The sequence below is a fragment of the Chrysoperla carnea genome, chromosome 3 (genome assembly GCF_905475395.1).
Source record: "Chrysoperla carnea chromosome 3, inChrCarn1.1, whole genome shotgun sequence".
Classification (NCBI taxonomy): domain Eukaryota; kingdom Metazoa; phylum Arthropoda; class Insecta; order Neuroptera; family Chrysopidae; genus Chrysoperla; species Chrysoperla carnea.
The window spans coordinates 27650571-27671908 of record NC_058339.1 but is presented as its reverse complement, the minus strand read 5'-3'; the positions used below and the strand labels follow the sequence as shown (position 1 = coordinate 27671908).

The 21338-nt window shown below is 29.3% G+C and overlaps 1 protein-coding gene across 9 annotated transcripts; it reads left to right on the top strand.

The window, feature by feature from the left end:
* Positions 1–462: 462 nt before the first annotated feature.
* Positions 463–20976, top strand: LOC123296516 (H(+)/Cl(-) exchange transporter 3). Of its 9 annotated transcripts, none has more exons than XM_044878012.1 (14): positions 491–614; positions 684–840; positions 5549–5750; positions 8598–8630; positions 9466–9492; positions 17106–17449; positions 17769–17930; positions 17996–18143; positions 18231–18553; positions 18704–18918; positions 19113–19405; positions 19462–19729; positions 20103–20480; positions 20851–20975. In XM_044878012.1, the coding sequence occupies exons 2-14, from the start codon at positions 763–765 to the stop codon at positions 20939–20941; spliced, it is 2562 nt and encodes an 853-aa protein (XP_044733947.1). In that variant the 5' UTR covers positions 491–614; positions 684–762; the 3' UTR covers positions 20942–20975. The 9 variants fall into 9 exon arrangements, with proteins under 9 accessions (XP_044733951.1, XP_044733947.1, XP_044733946.1 ...); XM_044878011.1 differs by having other exon boundaries at positions 9466–9495; XM_044878009.1 differs by having other exon boundaries at positions 9466–9495; positions 17103–17449.
* The last annotated feature ends 362 nt before the right edge of the window (positions 20977–21338 follow it).

Sequence of the window (21338 nt, the reverse complement as noted above, 5' to 3'; positions counted from 1 at the left end):
AAAATTACGTTTATACATTTGCTCATAAATTTTTTTCTTTTTCGATTTTAAAGTTGATATTTAGTGAAGTTATGAGTAATAAGTTCACAAATCTTCGCGATCGGCACCTACGGATCCAAATCAGACTTACCAGACGTCAATCGATAGGATTTTTTTTGAGAACTTTCCTATTTCTGTATCTAATTTTAATGATCTGAAAATTTTGACTGATTTTGAGATTCGTAATTAGAACGTGTTGTGGAGAAAAATTTCATACAATGGTCGAATTCCCCAATTGCAAATAACGAGCCAAAACATTTCTCAGTTAAAAACATCAAGATCTAAAGTGATTGATAAGTGAATGTAAAACAATAAATATTTGTATTTTTATTATTTTAATTTACGATTTCTTAAAATATCTAAACAGGATGTCGCCACATGATCGTATTCCATCCACAAACACGTCATTTGATGTTACCTTTGCCGATAACAAAGGAAACCTGTAAAATATTTTTAATCTGTGTCATTTTTATGTATAATTTTATAAAAAAATTTAGTGCATAAGTTTTAATTTCAATGTAAATAAATTAGTTTTAGTTATAATTTTTAAGTTTCGTCTAACCCAAATGCAAATGGTAAGATTTTGCACATACACATACCATTATTGTTAATATTAATTACTTGTGTATTTACTATTTAATCAGTGCTGTTTTGACAAGTGAACTTAAAGGATTTAATTTTATTTATAATCACCTTGACTATGTGCTGTTTGATTAGTGAGCTATGGAAAAATATCCCTTGAAAGGAAACTCTGCAATTCCTTTAACTGTTCCTGCCTCGTATCAAGCGGTAAATAAGAAGGTAAAAGAGAAGATACCTTTAAATGCATTCTAAAAATGCATGAATTACCTAATTAACTACATTTGATATGCTTTTCGCTTTCACTTTTTGTAATTTAATCATTTCTATTTGTATCACTTGCTAGAAAATTTTAGTCTTATTTTATAAAACTTTAGGAAAATGTCTTTTTTTAAGTAAATTAATTTTTTTTATTAAAATATTTCCTCAATTTAATAAAATAAGTCTTTTAAATGCTTAAATAAATTGTGGTGTGGGATTTGTTTCATTTATTTATTAACAAACCTGTTTATTAGAACCTGTTCAATATTAGTCACGTAATTTGTAGATTAATTCTTGTATTATGATAACTTATCTAAAATAACTATTTATTCTTGCTCGAACAATTTAGTATACTTACATTTTTTTCTTTTAATTTCTCTTAAATTCACGTGATAATTCAATGTCAATGCCAACCTGTAAATTTAAAAACTCCCGCCATTTGCATAGTGTATTCATGATTCGAAATGAATCTATGCACATTCATTTGAAATTGTATTTCATTTAACTGATGACTATTAAAAACTTTAAAAACAACTTTATACTGCTTTGAACGTTTGTTAATTTGATTTCCCCGTGTCGTTTAATCTGTGGTTTCACATCTATATACAAACTTAGCGAGGTTATGTATCTGATGGTCATGATGGGCAAAAAAAATAAATGATGAATTTCATCAAAATTTTTAATATTTGAAGTACCCTTGGATTTTACCTGTATGTTTGACTTTGTGTGAATGCTAAATAGTCTAAACGTCTGTACAACTTTAGCCTCATAAATTACATAGTAAAAGTTGTAAACAAAAAACTTTTATGGTGTATGACGGGAACTATTTTTTTTGTTTACAAATAGTAAACAGGAATACAGTATGGCTTTCTTTTTTAAGTTGGCATATGCTTGAAATTCGAAAAATAAATTGTGTCGATAAAAATGCTTCAAGCAAAATTTGTTGGGCCTATAGGCGCACATCTTATGCAGCCATAGTTGCTATGAAACATTTAATAAAAATTGCTCCCTGGGTCTCACCCCATGAACATAAATGTTTGAACATGTTTGAGAGAATATAATCTACCAAGATTCATGACATTTTAAAAACTTATTTAAAGTTTTGAAGGAAAAAATATTTGAAGAAAGAATAAGAAATTCTGAAAAAGTCTTAGGAACTTTGAATTTCTCAATGTTTTCGGACTAGTCTAATTCAGAATTCTTAATACTTTTTTAAAACTTCTAAGACTTTTTCAGAGTTTCCTCAGACTTATTAAGACTTATTATTTTTTCAAATATTTTTTCCACCAGAGTGAGTATCGGATTTTTAAGATATTAGCCTCACATTGATACTATAGTTCTCAAACAATAGTTTAAAAAACAAATTATATTATGCTTCTTGCCAAGCAGATGCCATTTTTATTAAATTGATTTGACTTAATAATCAAACATCTTTGTCAATATATATTTTTATTAGAGTGTGCTCTAAATCGAAAAAATTTTTTAACCTCCAATTTCGATAAAACTTAGTATATAAGGTAATTTTGATCCAAAAAGTACAAAAATCGGGTGTATTTGTTAACTGGTCGAATAGTTTTTGAGATACGGACTGCATTCGATCCAAATATGGCGATATCTCAGAAACTCTGAATCCAATCATTAAATTAACCCGATTTTTATACTTTTTGGGTCAAAATTACCCCATTCACCGAGTTTCATCAAATTCCAAAACAAAATTTTTTTTCCGATTTTCTCGATTTTTTCAAAGGGGTACCCCTTAAAAAAATTGCAAAACTTAGTATATAAGGTAATTTTGACCCAAAAAGTACAAAAAACAAGTGCATCTGTTGACTGGTTGAATAGTTTTTGAGATACGGACTAAAATCGATCCAAATTGCGTTATTTCATGTAAATCCTATATTGAAGTGTTTTTTAAAGACATGCTTTGTTATGTAACAAAGCTAATTTTCTTAAGATCAATTTGGAAAACTAATATTAATTAGTTAAAAGCATGACAAATATTTTCCTTTAAAGAAAATTATAACAAGGGCCACTCGCTTTTCCATAAAATACATTTAAAGTGATTAATGGCATTTTTGTCTTATTTCTTCTGTAAGTGATTTTCTTTAAATCTTTAAGCATCAATATTTTAAAAACAATGGTCTATATCGAAAAAATTTACTCTTAATTTTTGTCTAATTTTGCCAAGCTCTGACACAATCCACTTTCCAAAATATGAAACGTAAGTCTCAAATATTTGCATACAATCATTTTTTTTTGGGAACGTCCTTAAGTGGTATTCCTCTGTAATAAAATTTTATTGAATGAAAACTCAAGCTTGTGTAGGTATGTTTATCTATAAAGAAAAACCATAGTTCTACTGACACATATTTTAGTGCGACTGTGTCGTGCCTCTTCTGTTCTTGTTATGACTTCATGTATCGATTACTACAGATGACGACACTGAGGGTAATAGCAGCGTCATGAGGCCTTTCACAACAAACGTTAATTGCAAATCATTTTCCAAATGAAATTAATAATTACAAAAATATAAATACATTATTTTGTGTTTGTTCCCTGTTTCCCTAAGGTGAATGGTGTTGTGTTTCTAGATTAGTTCGAACATAAGTGTGCAGGAATATTCTTTGTGTATACGTGTGTGATTGTGACGTGATGTCTTATTTATATTTAGAAATTTCCATGAAATTGAAAACATAGGTAAAAATGTTAATTATTTAATGGATATAAATTATTCAATTAAATATTTTAGTTTTAATCATTTAGTAGCCATTAATAGTGTTTAACACAAAGAAAATTAATTAACTTTATTTTTGCTAATTGACATGGTCCTGTCTCCCAAATGTGGGTGGTCAGTAATTTATGACCGCTGAAATAGAGCGCATAGGAATTATGTATTTCTGATTGGAAAAGAACACAAACAAAGTTATGCTTAGTAAACTTTTGTAAATTTTCTGAAAATGGAAAATTTTTTTAATCAATTTGAATTTTTCATGGATAATTTGAAGTTGTACCTTAAAACCTTAAATCATTCTGCTCTTTTAATGCGATAGTTTTGGCCAGTCTGTATAAAAAATAGGCTTTTGTCCTAAATTTGAAAAATTGATTTATCAGTTACATAAGTATCTGATTTACACCAAGGAAGTATTATTATAAAAATTTTAAAAAAACTGTTTACCTTGTGTATTTTGGCATTTAAAAAAACCAATTCAAATTTACTTCTAAAACAGTGTAGAATGCCATGATGTCTTGAATGACATCAAACAGTAGCATACAATCATTTTGTACACGCAAGTTTACAAGTATTTGCAAGTTTACATGATGAAGTACCTTCAAAGTACATCTGATTGGTGTTTGCTGTCACGTGACCGGATGTATAATTTTGAAGAATTGATTTTAAAACATAATAAAAATTAGGTTTGTGGTTAGTTATCTATATGTCATGATTAATCATTAGAAACTTTTATCCAACCGATTTATTCTTTGTGGACAAAAGCCTATTAAAAAATTTTTTTCATACCGACACCGGCCATAAACACACAATCCTGTCTGTCCTCTCTTTTCTGTGCTTATGATTAGCGATTCTTGGTTGATATATTTCAGATAGTTGATATAGCGATAGTTGATAAATATATAAATTTTCAGTTCCCCCACCCAATAAAACATAAATAGATCCCATTTTTTTCGAACCTATCCTAACATCACGACTCCTGAAGTTTTTTTGTAGTTACTTCTCAAGGTATTCGCTTGTTTCTGTTATTTAAACTTTGTAAATAGAAATAAATTGTATAAAACCAATTTACCAGTAATTTAGTAATCTTATTATTTTGTTTGGTGGCGGTAACCATACTGTGCGACAAATTGGCAATTTTTTGAGTACCCATAATTAAACTAGCTATTTTCTATATTTAAACTTGCTGAACACAAAATTAGCAATCAAGCTTTTCTAATTCACCACGTTTTTAAGGTGATGAATTAGAAAAGGCGACATTTTTGGTCGTCTAAAATTGTTCCATGAGCTTATGTTTAACCTACGACGCAAAAAGAGGGATGTGTGCTGTCTGTGGCACATTAGGCCCTAAACGAATGAACCTATATGGATTTTTGGTTTTATCTGAAAGTTAATTTAATGGAGTGTTTTTAGCTATGTTTTTAAGAAAATCGGTTCAGTTTGGAGAGGGATTTGTTAAATGTAAATTCCACTTAATGACTCAAGGGTTCATTCTGAACATGAAAACTTGTAGGCGGGGGGGGAGCACTTATGTGCTAAGGCATGTACTCAAAAAGTAAAGGAGTTGTGGGTTTGAATTTCGTATTTATCAAGTCTCGCATCAAGTAATTATCATGTTAAATGAAAATTTGTGAGAACTGAAGGAAGACTTTTCATTCATAGAGGTTACATACCACTATATCTGAAATAGTTTTCACATCATAACTCACAAACGTGACATGATAGGAAAATTTGGTGGCGATTTTCGTGTTCAGCGGATTAAATTTTATAGAAAATAGTTAATTGTATTTTGGGTACAAAAATCGTCTCGCATAGTGTTATAACTATAGTTATTTCAAGCATATTCATAAATTCTGTGTTGATTTTTGTGGAAGCTTTTCTTATTTTAAAATTCATTTAAAATATGAATAAATTTTGAATTGTATTTTAATTTTTTAATAGATAGAAGTTAAAACTCAAAACGGACATCATAAAAGTGCAATTGGTTCACAAAGCTCGGATGATGATATGATTGATATTGCCGTTGGTTCAGGTGGACCGCGGGAACGTGTAACAACTCACACAACGACTGGTGGTACCGCTGGTACTGGTACTGCATCTGTAAATATTTACGAAAAACAACAACAAAGTCCTCCACCTTACGGTAATTATCTAATTTAATTTGTTTAAATTTATTTAGAAAATAAACTCAAATAATTTTTAAATCAATAGGGTACTTTCGGTTGTGAAAATTAAATTATGAAATTTGAAAAAAGTTAAAATTTATGTTAAAATATACTTAAATATTTTCTGATTTCGAGTCATAAAAGCACATTCTAAACTGTATATCACGTGACCTAAAACGCGGGCAAACCCTGATGTGATGTCATATCGGTATGAACCATAGACCATCAGTTAGTTCAGTGTAGACAGCTGGGTATAATATATCCATAGATAATAAATATTTATATTTATTATAAGTAGTTGTCTATGAATATAACTGTCAAACTTATCTGTGTTATGTCGTATAATGATACCGATATTACGTCACTAATATAATCAATTGGTGTGAGACTAAGAGGATAGACTATAAATTTTACGTTAAATAATTACTCCTAAAAAATATAGAATAGCAAAATTCAGTTTCAGAAAATTATTATTTTAATCATTTTCATAAATAAAATTAATTAATCATTTATCATTCTTTGCTACACTTTGCTTTATTTGTAGTTCGTTTAGATTTTACAATTAGACATAATAAAACTTTGATTTTAATGAGCCTATTTATATAATTTTATTTTTTAATTTTAACACGTTTGAGTGATAAACTTTCAAGAATTACGTTCAGCGTGCAGTAATTATTTCTTAAAAAAGAGAAAAATGAAATTTACCAATTTTTTAACTAAATTCATGCGACTAGGTGTCAGCATAAATGCAACTTACGTGTCAGAATACTACATCTTGAGGTGTTATTGGCAGACGGTTTTCTCGTGTACAAACTTTAACATAACAATATTAGTAAGTAAATATTAGTAAGTTATGTTAAAGTTTGTTCACGAGAAAATCGTCTGCCAATAAATTTTTAGTGTTTAGTGTAACAGTCTTTTTTCAAATAAATGGAAGACTGCAAAAAGTTGTTTGATCTAAAGAATCAAATAGAATTAACATTTAGATAGGCTCATTAAAGTTAATTTAATTATTTTGAAAAAACAAAATTTAGCTGCTAATTTCCTAACAAAAGAAATCACATTTGTATGATTTTAAAGGAACGTTCTGATTATTTCTTTTTAACTCTGGATTAAAAAGAGTTATAGGTTTAACGTGTTTGTGTATCTATCGTAGCTTCTAAACGGAGGAACCGGGAATGTTTGAAAGGTAATTTGATTCAGAGTGTTCTTAACTATGTTTCAAGAAAATCTGCTCAGCTGTTTGAAGATCATAACTTCTTTTCTGTTTGTTATAAACCTTTATCAACTAAAAAAAGATGCTGATTTTCAAACTGCCAAGTAAATTTTCTTGAAACAAACCTAAGAACACTCTCGATAAAATTATCTTACAAAAAGAAGTTTTGGTTTAGAAGCTACGGTGCCACAGACGAATCGGTCAGACCTGATTATAAATGGCAAGTATATTTTTTCTTTAAAAGTTAATCGTCTATCAAATATTTCTAACAACTAATTGAAATTGGAATATACCTTTAAAATATACAAATGTACAGGGTTGTTTAAAAGATGTTACTACTTTTATATGTTAAATTGTTAAACAAAGACAATCAAATAATACATATAAAAACCGGTTACTACTTTTATGTATTTGACTATCTTTGTTTAACATATAAGTTTCACATAAAAGTGGTAACATCTTTTTGAATAAATCTGTATTTTGCACTATTTCTAACAAAATGTAGTATTGCTTGAAATGCATTTTTTCTATGACGGGTGAATCGGATAAAACGCATCAAATTCAAAAACTTTAAACTTCGGAATACAATTTAATTAATTAATTTACATTTAAAAAAACCTGTTCTCCATTTGAAAAGTTGTTTTCAAAATAAAATGTAGGATTGACTACACCCAATTATTGAATACGGATTGATGCATTCTTTCCGGTTTATCCCAGGGCGCCCCACTACAGAAATGTTACGCTTTGATAGATAGACTCAAGCACGAAGTGTGCCATTTTTCAAGATGTTTTGGACAACGACAGCTTAAAGCCATCAAAAATGTTAAGACATTTATTTAAGCCCAAACATTCCGAGTTGGAAAATTATCACTGTGAATATTTGGGAAAAAAAACAATAATTTAAACTTCATTTGTACAAAATTTGGCTCATAATAAGTGCTACTAAAATGTCCATAATTATTTGCATTTTGGATTGCTAAAACCTAAAAATCTTTTACCTGGTGAAAATTTAATGAAATCAGTTTTATTAAAATCAAAACTTTCAGAAAACGTGGAATCTCAATAATTAAAAACGTTATTATTAATTTATGTAGTATCACTTTATAATATTTAGAAAAAAAAAAGATTGTATCAGCTCCGACGCACGACTGGAATTTACTCCTTAAGTGTTGTATAGTGTGCTGTGTCCGTCAGGTTATTGTCAGTTTCAAACAATAGATACTTTTTCTGTATTATACGTACTATTTAGTCTAATTTATATTTGGGGAATTTAATTCTCACTTTCACATAGTGCTTCCCACGGGTGTGAGAGAGTACATATATATATATTGAGCAATGCGTATAAGAAAGACATACTCTTATCAGTATGTTTTCTTTCATATATTGCAGCTGTGGTAATAGACCCAATTTTTTTTCTCTATATGTGTTGCAACAGATTTCAATATAAACAGGATATTAAAACAGTATTTGGTTAGTTGTTATATCTCGAGTTTTATGCGTAACATTTTTAGTTGGGACACCCTGTCTATTATGATACTATTTAGGTAAATTATTTTTTACTTTTATTTTTTTTTTAATTTTTCCTTATTCCTTCTGTTTCCATTTCAAGTCACCATAAAATACTTGGGGCAAGCTGGCGACGGTGAGTTTCAAGTTATTTTTTACTTTTTTTTAATGTTGTTAATTTTACTTTGTATCATTTTTTTTTTTTTTGGTGTTTGGGCTTTAACTTTCATTGCATTTTTCTTAGATATATAATGTAAATTTCCGTGCCCAATTTTTTTCCCAGTATTTATTAGTTACCATGTTCATTATTTTTCACTTATAGCTAAGTATCTGTTCTACCCACTTAATCCTTGAGTACAGAACAGGACTGGGTAGAGCTAGCAAATTTAGAAGTCTTTCAAATAACCGTATTTAGTTGCTTTTCCTAACACTGACTCATAGGTCTGTTCTGAACTCATTGAATGAAATTTTATAAATTGTATATTGTCCATGAATTTCTTAGAGGGAGTTGGAATTGAATGATCTCAAATATAACTTAGTAGGGTTTTAAAAAAACGAGAAGTGTCGTGGACACTCGTTAGGAAATATGTACCTTCCGCTTTAGGAGCAGCATAACCTCGCACTACAATATAGCATGTTATTGAAAATTGCGTGCCATATGTATGCTTAATTTTAGTTTTTGGGGTTAAACCAAATCTTTGTCTTTGGAATATTAGAGGAATAAAAGTGTTTCAATTTGCAACTAACTGCCTGGATTATTTGACAAAACCCTAGGCTATTGAAATATTAAATATTATTTTACTCTTGTTTTTGACTTAACCAAAAAAATGGTGAAGAAAGTAAATCGAAGTTTTTTTCATCTTTATTCCTGACTAAAAAAAAATTAGATAATTTAAACTAATATATAAAATTTTTTTTTAAAATTGATAGCGTAAAATTAAGTTATAGAAAATTTAAATTTATTTTTTAAGGTGGAGTATCATTTGCCGGAATGTCAGGTGGTAAGTGTCTTTTTCATTTTCGATACTAAAATATATTCTAAGGGAGATAAGTTTAAAAATCATTTAAGAGACTGGGAGAGGAATTTTATTTATAGTTCAGTCGACAGATTGGAAAAAGTATGATTTAAAAAGTTTTTGATATATTGTATTCATTTCTGCCATCTTACTGACTTCCACCTCCAGCAGATTTCCAAAACCCGTTTTGAATACAATTATTTTGTTTACTAAAAACTAAACTATTACAAAATGAGTGAGGCAACCGTACATTTTCTTTGCCTAGGAACTGATATAAAAAGTTCTGGATATATTGTACTCTTTTCTACCATCTTGTTGACTTATATCTCCAGCAGATTTCCAAACACTATTTTCGTATATTCGAAGTAGCAGTGGATACTTGTAACTTTATAATACAGTGTTATATTACAGATATCAACAACAGCATGAAATAATATATGATTTTAAATTGACATTGAAACTAATTGAAAGTGTTAAATTATACACCGTTACCGTTTACATATTTACACGTCAATGCTATTTTTAAAATAATTAAACCACGCGAATAACGTTCTTGTTTTATCAAACAGTTAGAAAATTAATACGTTATCTAAAAAATTTCTAAGTGTGTTCATGTCTAGTTTTATTTTTCAAAGGCGTCTTCCCGCTTTTTATAGTAGATTCTACTTTTTTGTCCCAATAGAATCACCTTTTGTTTGAAAATTTTTTATATATCAATTTTCCGTAAAAGATCCGTATTTTACCGATTTGTATATTCTGTTTTTGAAAAAATTAGCTGGAAACTTTTTGAGTAGCTTAGCTAGTAATGTATATGATAACAGTATTTAAAAGCCATAGACATAGAGAATGGACTAAGCGATACCCTCCTGAAATTGATTATTATCTATTTATCTGTCTCTTTTTTATAGGTCTATTTATAGACAAAGATGACGATCAACTAGCCACACGATCACTTTGACTTTTTCACTAAGTTCTACTCGTATTTACTTTACAACTTGACAGGGAAAGCTCAGTCCATTCTCTCTGTCCATGTTTGAAGCTTTTTATTATAGCATCACGTTATTTACAGCGTGTGAGTTGACAAGGTGTTAATTAAAAATAAAATATGTGTTATGTCAAATGAATTTATCGGTAATTATAATAATTAATTAGTATTGTTATCTAATAAATTTTATGAAACATGTTTATTATAATTTGTAATACAAAATAATACTATTTATTTAATAAAATAGTAACACCATCATCTTAAAAACAAGGGTCAGCTATGTACCCTTGTCACAGCCTGTCAGTAGCCACCAGATGATACTGTCGTGAGAAGCTCTGAGTCTGTAAAAGCAATATTTATCTATCGAAGAAACATATGTTTTTGGTTACTTTATTCAAACTTTCTTATTTGACACTGCACTGATTTGATTGAATATTTATAGTCTATGAAATATTGGCGCATAAATGTGGAGAAGTTTGCAACCAAAATTTTTTCTTTGAGCTTCCTTAGCATACATATACGATAGGTCATCGATTCGAAATAGTGGTTCACTCCATCGCTTTTTGATAGTGTTCAACATCTTTCGTATGATCGACTTCAAGTTTCATTCAGAGTGACTTAAGTTTCAGAATGCCAAATTAATTTTTAACGCGATTGTGGTATCTTCGGATTATCAAATCCCAAACTTAAACAAACAAAATTTTTGCTTCTACAAATTAGTTCAAAGTTTGAAATGGAAAAAGGATTACCAAATGTTGCATCTGCATGAGAAATATGTACATTTGTTTTTATTACAATAACCCATCTAGAAATCAAAAAAAAAAGTTAGGAAATTTTCCATACTCATGCACCGACTTATCCTAGACTATTATACGTAACACCTTAATTTAATCCAGTTTCAGTATTAGCTAACATTCAACTTTCTTCATTTTGGCAATTATAATAGTTGAGAGGCTTGTGGAATTTTTATAGCAAGTTCATTATTCATTTTTTAGCTGAAATATATATTGTTGAAAGACGTAAATGAAATTGAAAGAGGTGTTATTAGTTTGACCGCTATGCGTGTCTGTCTGTGGTATCGTAGCCCCTAAACGGGTGAACCGATTTGGAGTTTCGTTTGCAAGGTAATTTAATGCGGAATGTTCTTAGCTATGTTTAAAGTGCTAGTTTAGGGTTCCGAACCCGGAACAATACGAGGATCTGAGTAGATTTTCTTGAAACATAGCTAAGAACACTCTCAATCAAAATCGATTCATCCATTTAGGTGCTACGATGCTACAAACGAATCGATCAGACCTGAATGTTATTAATGTTATTATTGAATGTTATTAAAGTAAAGAGCATACTGAGAATCTTCGTTCAACAGTATACTGCAAGTTAAAAGCCATAAGCATCCTTACTATTAATAATATAGGTATTATTAATAATAATAATTTTGTCTATCAATACTGCATTACTTAAGTATGTACAAGACCACGACACTCCACCTCTTTTAAGTATTTATTTTTAAATTATAATTTGACTCACTAATCACAAAACAGTACAGTGCACGACTGTAAGATAAACATGTGTCTATGTGTTAAACTTTGATTATTGTGTTGTTTGATAATAAATTATTTAATTTTCATTGTTTTGTGTTATAAAATTATTATACTTTTAAATAAAAATGCCTTCTGTGTTATTATTTAATCAAAATTTTAAAATATGTTTTATTTAAAAAAAATACGTTAGAAAAATTTTTTCTTAAATAATTCATGTAGTTCAAAAAATGTTTATAAAGGTTATGAAATTCTTATTAGTGTAGGTTATGTTTGAATACTACTGACATGTGTCATAATTTGTATAATATACAGTGAAAGTCAATTATAACGTAATCATTAATCAAATTAAATCATTTGATTGTAATATTTAAATATGATATATCCCTATTTGACGTTTTATAGGGTTGCATAACATTCTTAATTATTTTTTAGAATGCTTAGAATTACAGGTTATGCAAATATATATGCATATATAATATACAAATATATTTGCTTTTATTTTAATAATAACATAATATAATAATGGCTAGTTTTTAGGGGATTTCAAAAGGAATTAATCTCAATATATCCCCGTTAAAATTCGACGTTGATCACTTTTTACAAAGAAATTCGGATATAAACCGTTTTTGTAGAAAAGTTGTCTAATCACTAACACTTTAAAACTGCAACACAACCCTTCTCTTTTTTGCTCCAACTAAGTATGAGGCTAAATTACAAAAAAAAAAAAAAAAATTACCTATGATCAATCAAGATATTTTCTTCGAGAACATTATTTATGACTTTTACTGTATTTAATGCCTTTGATAAATTTGATTATAATCGTTTTAACACATTTAAATTTTACAAATATCATCGATTAAAAAATGATAAAGATGTCTTAAGCTAATTTTAATGAGTTTTCCACCTTAATAATAGAGTCATGCAAATTCGATCACTTAAAATCTTAAAATTTGGTTGAGACTATGCCCGAAATTTCTTCGAGAAAATAATATTATTCTTAAGGTAGTATGGCAGTATTTTCGGGAACAGTTATCTAATTTTTTTAAATTTGTTATAAACATTATAGTTTCCGCTACATTTAGAGAAAATTATTTAGATTTTTTATTTTACTGTTAAAGCATATATAATTAGTCTTTGTTCAATTTTTTTCAGAAATGGCTTGTGTATGCAAACAATTCGACTTTTTTGATAACACAGGCAAATTTGATCCGATCTTAATAGAATTTTTTTTGAAACCCACCAATTTTGGGTCAATCTTTTCAGTTGTGGTGTCAATTTTTCCCTAGCTATGATTTATGTGCTTAATTCCGAGATTAGGACTCCAAATTTTTTAAACCTTTAAGAGCTAGGGTCATTTTGGTCACAAATTTGAAAAGTACGACCCAAATTTAGCAGGATTGCATACTTGGTTTATCAAAATTGGATAAAGTTTCGATATGATAGAGCAAAATTAAATTTTTTTGATTCTGATGACGTCATAAAGTTAAAAATTTCGATTTTTTTTATAACACAGGCAAATTTGATCCGATCTTAATAGAATTTTTTTTGAAACCCACTAATTTTAGGTCATTCTTTTCAGTTGTGATGTTAATTTTTCCCTAGCTATCATTTATGTGCTTAATTCTGAGACCATGACTCCACATTCTTGAAACCTATAGGAGCTGGGGTAATTTTGGCCACAAATTTGAAAAGTGTGACCCAAATTTAGTAGGATTGCATACTTGGTTTATCAAAATTGGATAAAGTTTCGATATGATAGAGCAAAATTAAATTTTTTTGATTCTGATGACGTCATAAAGTTAAAAATTTCGATTTTTTTGATAACACAGGCAAATTTGATCCGATCTTAATAGAATTTTTTTTGAAACCCACTAATTTTAGGTCATTCTTTTCAGTTGTGATGTTAATTTTTCCCTAGCTATCATTTATGTGCTTAATTCCGAGACCATGACTCCACATTCTTGAAACCTATAGGAGCTGGGGTAATTTTGGTCACAAATTTGAAAAGTGTGACCCAAATTTAGTAGGATTGCATACTTAGTTTATCAAAATTGGATAAAATTTGGATGTGATAGAGCAAAATTAAATTTTTTGAATTCATTCAGTAATTTCGGAATATTTCCTCATTCTAGTTAACACTGAAACACTTCAACACACTTCTCCTGAGAAGGAAATGAGGCATCCCAATTTGTCACTATCTTTTAGTATATTTACAATGACCAGAGCTATTACTACTGTTTTATAACGGGTAAAGATAAATACAAGAGCAAAAACAATTAAAAATTTTTTTAGAATTAAATTTTTAATTTGAACATAGAGGTCGTGTGAGGTTTATACCAATTTTTTGTTTTTGTATAGATAAGAAGAAGGATGTAAAAATTGTATGCACGTGTATACGTAAATCGATTGACTACTTTGATTTGATTGGCTATCGTTGTATTACATTTTAAACGTTAATAATAATTATTGATGTAGTAGATGATTAAATGAGTGTTGTAAAAATGTCAAAACCAGACGCCCCCATAAAATGACGGAAAAGAATTGATAAGCAAATAGATAAAAATTTACGTTTAAAAAAATTATTTTTATTTATTTTTTAATAATTGAAGAAAAGAGCTAACGTGGGATACAATTAAAATTTACCATAATATATCAATAATAGAATTTCATCTTCATATAGAATAACTTCGAAAGTCAAATTTTTTAAAATGATTTTACCCTAAAAACATTTGAATTTTGATTGTAATTTTCACGGAAATTATTCTAGCTGGCTTATTTAAAATTTAACCTTATATACTTTGTTTCAAAATTGCTATATTACAGGCCTCAGAATTTTAGTCGCTTTCATATTTGCATCGTTCTTTTGCATCAGAAACTGTGAACATAAGGAACGAATTTGCATAAATAGATAAACTTATTTAAATTTGTTATAGAAAATAGTATTAAATTTTCAATGTAAAACATATATACAATCCATAGACTTATAAATAAACCCTCCGTCTCGCCCCATTTACTAGTGTCGGTACTGGCAGGGGTACTGTGAACATTAAAAAGTTTTAGTTCTTAAAAGTTTTACTTGAGAAATAGGTAATTTCTAATATTTTGTACCCATTTTATCAATTTTTAATGCTAATTCATCTGCTCGGAAATTATTGTAAAATTTAGACTGCGGTTAACTGGCCAAGCAGATAAATCTGAAACTACCATTAATTATTTTTAAAGCGCTAAAATATATGTAGTGACCTATATCTGGAGTAAAACTTTTTAATGTCCACAGAACGCCTGCCAGCACCTGAATTATAGATAGAATATTGAAATGTAATACATTTACAATTGCTGTATTCTGAAATCAGTTCAATAAAATTTTTTATTGGTTTATGATAGTGCTTTCACGAAGTATGTTATTCAAATTAAAATTTCTTGGTAATAAAACTTTACATTTTTTATTTTAAAATTGTTTCAAATTTGGCTAAACGGTCCAAAGGACTTAATAGTTTTCGCTTTTCGACAAACGGCAAACAGAATAAATAAAACTTAATTAAGTGGCAATGAAGGACTGTACGCGTTAAAATCTGGGTAAAGGTTGGTCTTATTTATTTTATACCTATCTTTTCTTTCATATAAAAAATTTATTCCCACTTTTGGACTGACCTAAATCATATTCAAAACGCGGCCTTGTTAAAAATTAGCAAAACATTGAAAAAAAACTTTTTTGTCATCGACGCCGCCTGGTTGAACGGAATTTTCAACCTATCTTAACAACTCCCCACACGACCATTTCGAACGAATCTACCTATCGATTAAATTCAGTTCTAACTCCTCTGGAATCAGTTCAACCTTAGCCAGAAGTTATATCTTTGACACTCTATTGGGACCCCCCAATATAGTGCAGTATTGCTGGCATACCTACGATATTTTCATCCTTTTTGAAAAGAATCACTAAAACTATGTTTGGCCGCCGATTGATAAGTGAAAATTGGGCTCTTTTCATATTTAGAGTTGAATTTTTGGAAAATATGATATGTTGGAGCAATTTTGAGATCAGATTCGGAATTTCGGATTTACCCCGCCCAAAACCACCTAAAATAGGTGTAAAATAAAGTATGAAAAACCATTCGGTTTATAAATATTTATAAAAACAGGGTTATAAATATTTGAAATAATATAAACAGTCCGTCTATTAAAGATGCAGATCGGATTACAAACTATCGAGAAGAATCGATTGTATATCGATAATTCTTTCCCACTCTTTAAAATGTATCTGTGAAAAATTTTCATTATTTGAATAAATAATGTCAATTATGTTATTTAATTTATAAACATTAACATTCCTAAAATAATATTAAATCAGAGAAATTTGTTTTGACAAAATTTGATTGGTTGTTTGAAATTTTAACAACAATAAAACGATTTTTAAAAATATTTCGTTAACGTTAGCATACTTTTATTATTAAAGATTGTTCATCATTTTAAAATAAAGTTATTCGATCAAATATTAAAACATTCAAAATGTAAAAGTTTTTGTAATAAAATTGTGATGCGCCGCTCCAAAAAAGGCTATCAACTATTAAAAAATGGTGATTAATTAAATACATATATGATTATTTAAAAATATTATAGTTTGTGTAAATATAGAGTTATTCTGGGATATTGCACGTATAAGAATCCTACAACCCTAACTTTCTGCCGCGTAGTAAATAAGTTCCTGAGTCGATGTGGAGCATTTTCTCTCATTAGACATATATATGGCAGACTGGTCATTTTCAAGATCGAGGCCAGTATAGAAATCTGGGGCAAAAAGTAGATCCAAACCAAGACTCGATGAAAGAGAAGTTTTTGACTAAAACAATTTTCGTAGAGGAAATAGTTTGTAGGCGCCCTTTACCTCAACAAGATGCATTATAAAGTGGCAGTATGCCTTCTGCTTAAAATGAATATCCGACGTATCATTAAATCATATTTTTATTTAATCTTTAGTATCTCTCCCCACTTTTTTTGGACAAATGACAAAATATTTTGGAGTCAATTTTTAACATTTTTAACGCAGAAATCTTTTCTATTTTTAGTAGCCGATAGTGATGATATTCCTGGAATTGGACAGTATGATGATTTCCACACAATTGATTGGCAACGTGACATTGCCAGAGATCGTATGCGCCATCGTTATATTGTAAAAAAGCGACAAGATTCAATATGGGATTTAATAAAAGGAGCTCACGACGCATGGTCAGGATGGGTTTGTGTACTTCTAGTCGGTCTAGTCACTGGAGCTGTTGCTGGTGTTATAGATATTGGTGCATCTTGGATGACAGATCTTAAATATGGCATTTGCCCCCAAGCATTTTGGTTAAATAAAGAACAGTGTTGTTGGTCATCAAATGAAACGACATTTGAAGCGGGCAATTGTTCACAGGTAATTTTGATTAAATCACAATGAGACAAACAACTTGTGAAATTCCATTGTTTCGATTCACCTCATTTGCGATATTGTTCTTATGAGGAATGACTTGTCATAAATATAAGAACTGTGCATTGATCGTTTGTTAACTGCATCGACGGACACCGTATATAAATACAAGTTCAGGACAAGACAATTTGACAGACTTGGCTCTTGGTATGTTCAAGAGTTACAGTAACATAAAAGCGTTTTGACCCCCCCCCCCCTTTCCTCTAGTTAATAGTAATAGTAATATGTTTTAATGTAATCTAAAGTTGATATATGTTATTTTCAGTGGTGGACATGGCCAGAAGTATTTGGTCAATCTCGGGAAGGTGTTGGACCATACATTATTTCGTATTTATTTTATTTAGTATGGGCTTTAATGTTTGCTGCACTTTCAGCATCTTTAGTACGAATGTTTGCTCCCTATGCGTGTGGTTCAGGTATCCCTGAGGTATGATTTTAATTCTCAATTTTGTTAATATATTTTATCACTATCATAATTTTTCTAAATTTTAGATTAAAACTATTTTAAGTGGTTTTATTATTCGAGGATATTTAGGAAAATGGACGTTAATTATAAAATGTGTTGGTTTAATTTTATCCGTATCGGCTGGACTTAGTTTGGGTAAAGAAGGACCCATGGTTCATATTGCATGTTGTATAGGTAAGAATCCCAATTCGTAATTTTTAGAATATAAATTCGCATATTAAATACTCTATCTTCTATTTTCATAAAAATTTGTTTTTTCAGGTAATATTTTATCGTATTTATTTCCAAAGTATGGTCGTAATGAGGCAAAAAAGAGAGAAATATTATCGGCAGCGGCAGCTGCTGGCGTATCAGTTGCATTTGGTGCACCTATCGGAGGTGTATTATTTAGTTTAGAAGAAGTTAGTTATTATTTTCCATTAAAAACATTGTGGCGATCATTTTTCTGCGCGTTAGTAGCAGCTTTCATTTTACGTTCAATAAATCCATTTGGCAATGAGCATTCTGTATTGTTTTATGTTGAATACAATAAACCATGGTTATTTTTTGAACTTGTACCGTTTGTTGGATTGGGAATCATTGGGGTAAGTATAATTAGTTACAGTATTAATATTATCTAGTTCAGAGGTTCTCAAATAGGTGTTAAAGACTCCTAAGGGACTTTCTTCTTATAATTTTATGCTTTACCAAACTCATAATTTTAATTAAAACATTAATTATGGTAATTATTTCAGGGATGTATCGCTACATTATTTATTAAAGCCAATTTATATTGGTGTCGATATCGAAAATACTCAAAACTAGGACAGTATCCAGTCACAGAAGTACTTGTGGTTACAGTAATTACAGCAATTATTGCATATCCAAATCCGTATACTCGTATGAATACAAGTGAATTAATATATTTATTATTCAGTCAATGTGGAATTTCCATTTCGGATAATTTATGGTAAATATTATATATATTTAAATAAATTCATTAAAATTTTGAAGGCCAAAAATTTAACAATAAATTCTAAGAATTAAAAATTTTGTTGTCTTTTACCGTACTTTTTTTGAAGACTTAAATAAAATTTGGAATCTCAAAGGCCGCATATTAACATATTTATCATCGTAAATTACACATGGTTTATTATTTTTTAGTGATTATAATCGTAATTTTACGGATGCAAATAAAGCTATAGAAATAGCAGCAGCAGGTCCAGGTGTTTACCAAGCAGTATGGCTATTAATTTTGGCGCTTATACTTAAATTAATCATGACCATATTTACATTTGGTATGAAAGTGCCATGTGGACTTTTTATACCTAGTTTATGTTTAGGCGCAATTGTTGGTCGTATTGTTGGTATTGGTATGGAACAATTGGCATATCATTATCCACAAATTTGGTTGTTTAGTGGTGAATGTTCGACGGGAGAAGATTGTATTACACCTGGTATGCATGTTAGACATTCGTAAATTTCTATTTTATTTTACTTTTCTATTTTCTAGGATTATATGCGATGGTTGGAGCAGCGGCTGTTCTCGGGGGTGTTACAAGAATGACGGTGTCATTGGTTGTGATCATGTTTGAATTAACAGGTGGTGTACGATATATTGTGCCATTAATGGCTGCTGCTATGGCTAGTAAGTGGGTCGGGGATGCACTAGGTCGTCAAGGTATCTATGATGCTCACATCGGATTAAATGGATATCCTTTCCTAGATAGTAAAGATGAGTTTGCTCACACATCACTTGCTGCAGATGTTATGCAACCAAAGTAAGTCTTTTAGTTATAAACAGTAAATTAACCTTTAGACGGTTCATCACTCCTATGAATTTGGAACGGTACCAGCGCATTAAATATGAAATAAGGCTAAAAGTAAACTTTTTTTTTCAAAAAACAAGTGGAGAGACATTTGCCCACGCCACAGATTCTGGCTTAGAGACTACTTACGAAAGAAGGAAAGCAGAATCAGAAGACCTACTTATCATCGAAAGTAGGTCTTCTGATTCTGTTTTCCTATATATATATTTCTGATCATTTACTCTTACAAAAACAATGTCGTTCCTTGCGAATTATTTTGTATTTTATTTAGAAACTTACTACACATAATTAAGAAATAAATTATTTAGTTATAAATCTGTTTTAGGCGAAACGAAACTTTAAGTGTAATCACTCAAGATTCAATGACAGTTGATGATGTGGAATCACTGTTGAAAGAAACAGAACATAATGGTTATCCAGTTGTTGTTTCAAGAGAATCCCAATATCTGGTTGGATTTGTTTTACGTAGAGATTTAAATCTTGCTATTGCAAATGCCCGACGAATGGTAGATGGAATTAGTGGCCAATCATTAGTTATATTTACAAGTAGTAATCCAGTTGAAAATCTTGGACCACCATCATTAAATTTGAAGAAAATTTTGGATATGGCTCCAATTACTGTTACGGATCAAACACCTATGGAAACTGTTGTAGACATGTTTAGAAAATTAGGTTTAAGGCAAACACTTGTTACACATAATGGGTAAGTTAAAGATGCTTAAGAACTTTAAACGTTATTTGTCTCATAACTGACTTCTGGACTTGAAAAATTGAAACTTATAATTAAATATTTTTCTTTTTTACACAATAATAAACTATTTTTAAAAGTAAAAGACAATTAATCCTCCATATTCTCACATACTCTCTGATAATATTGTACTCACCATGATATATAAAGCTGGCTAGAAGCTTATTTCCATCAATATTTTCGATTCACTCCATTTCTAGAAACATTTTTGAATAGTTCTTATCATATTTCACACAGCAAGAAATTATTATTGGGACTAGGAAATTTCTGTTTCCTACATTTTTTAATATATAGTTAATTAAATGAATTTTTTTTTATATTTCAGACGCCTTTTAGGTGTAATCACGAAAAAAGATGTATTACGACACGTTAAACAAATGGATAATGAAGATCCAAGTTCGGTTCTCTTCAATTAGTTATATTATTTAAATTATAAAAACATAGTTATATAATTATTATGAATGTATCTTTATTTAATTATTATCTATTATTACATTATATAAATTTGAAAAAAGATCAATGAATTGTTTAATTATTATATATTTTTTTAAGACGTATGTCAAAAACAAAGCAAAAAAAATCAAAAAAATTAATGTACACTATTACTATTGACTATCAAAATTGATTTAAGAAAAATTTATTATTGAATCTTTATTCATAATGTTTATAAAAATTCAAATCTGAAGATAAGTATTATTTTCTATTTATTAGACCAAGAGAAGATGCTTCAGTTAACAAATCCACAAATGTCTGAACTTACCTTACCTTGAATTGTTTTTAAAGTTTCTCATAAAATGTAAAATGTAGATTATG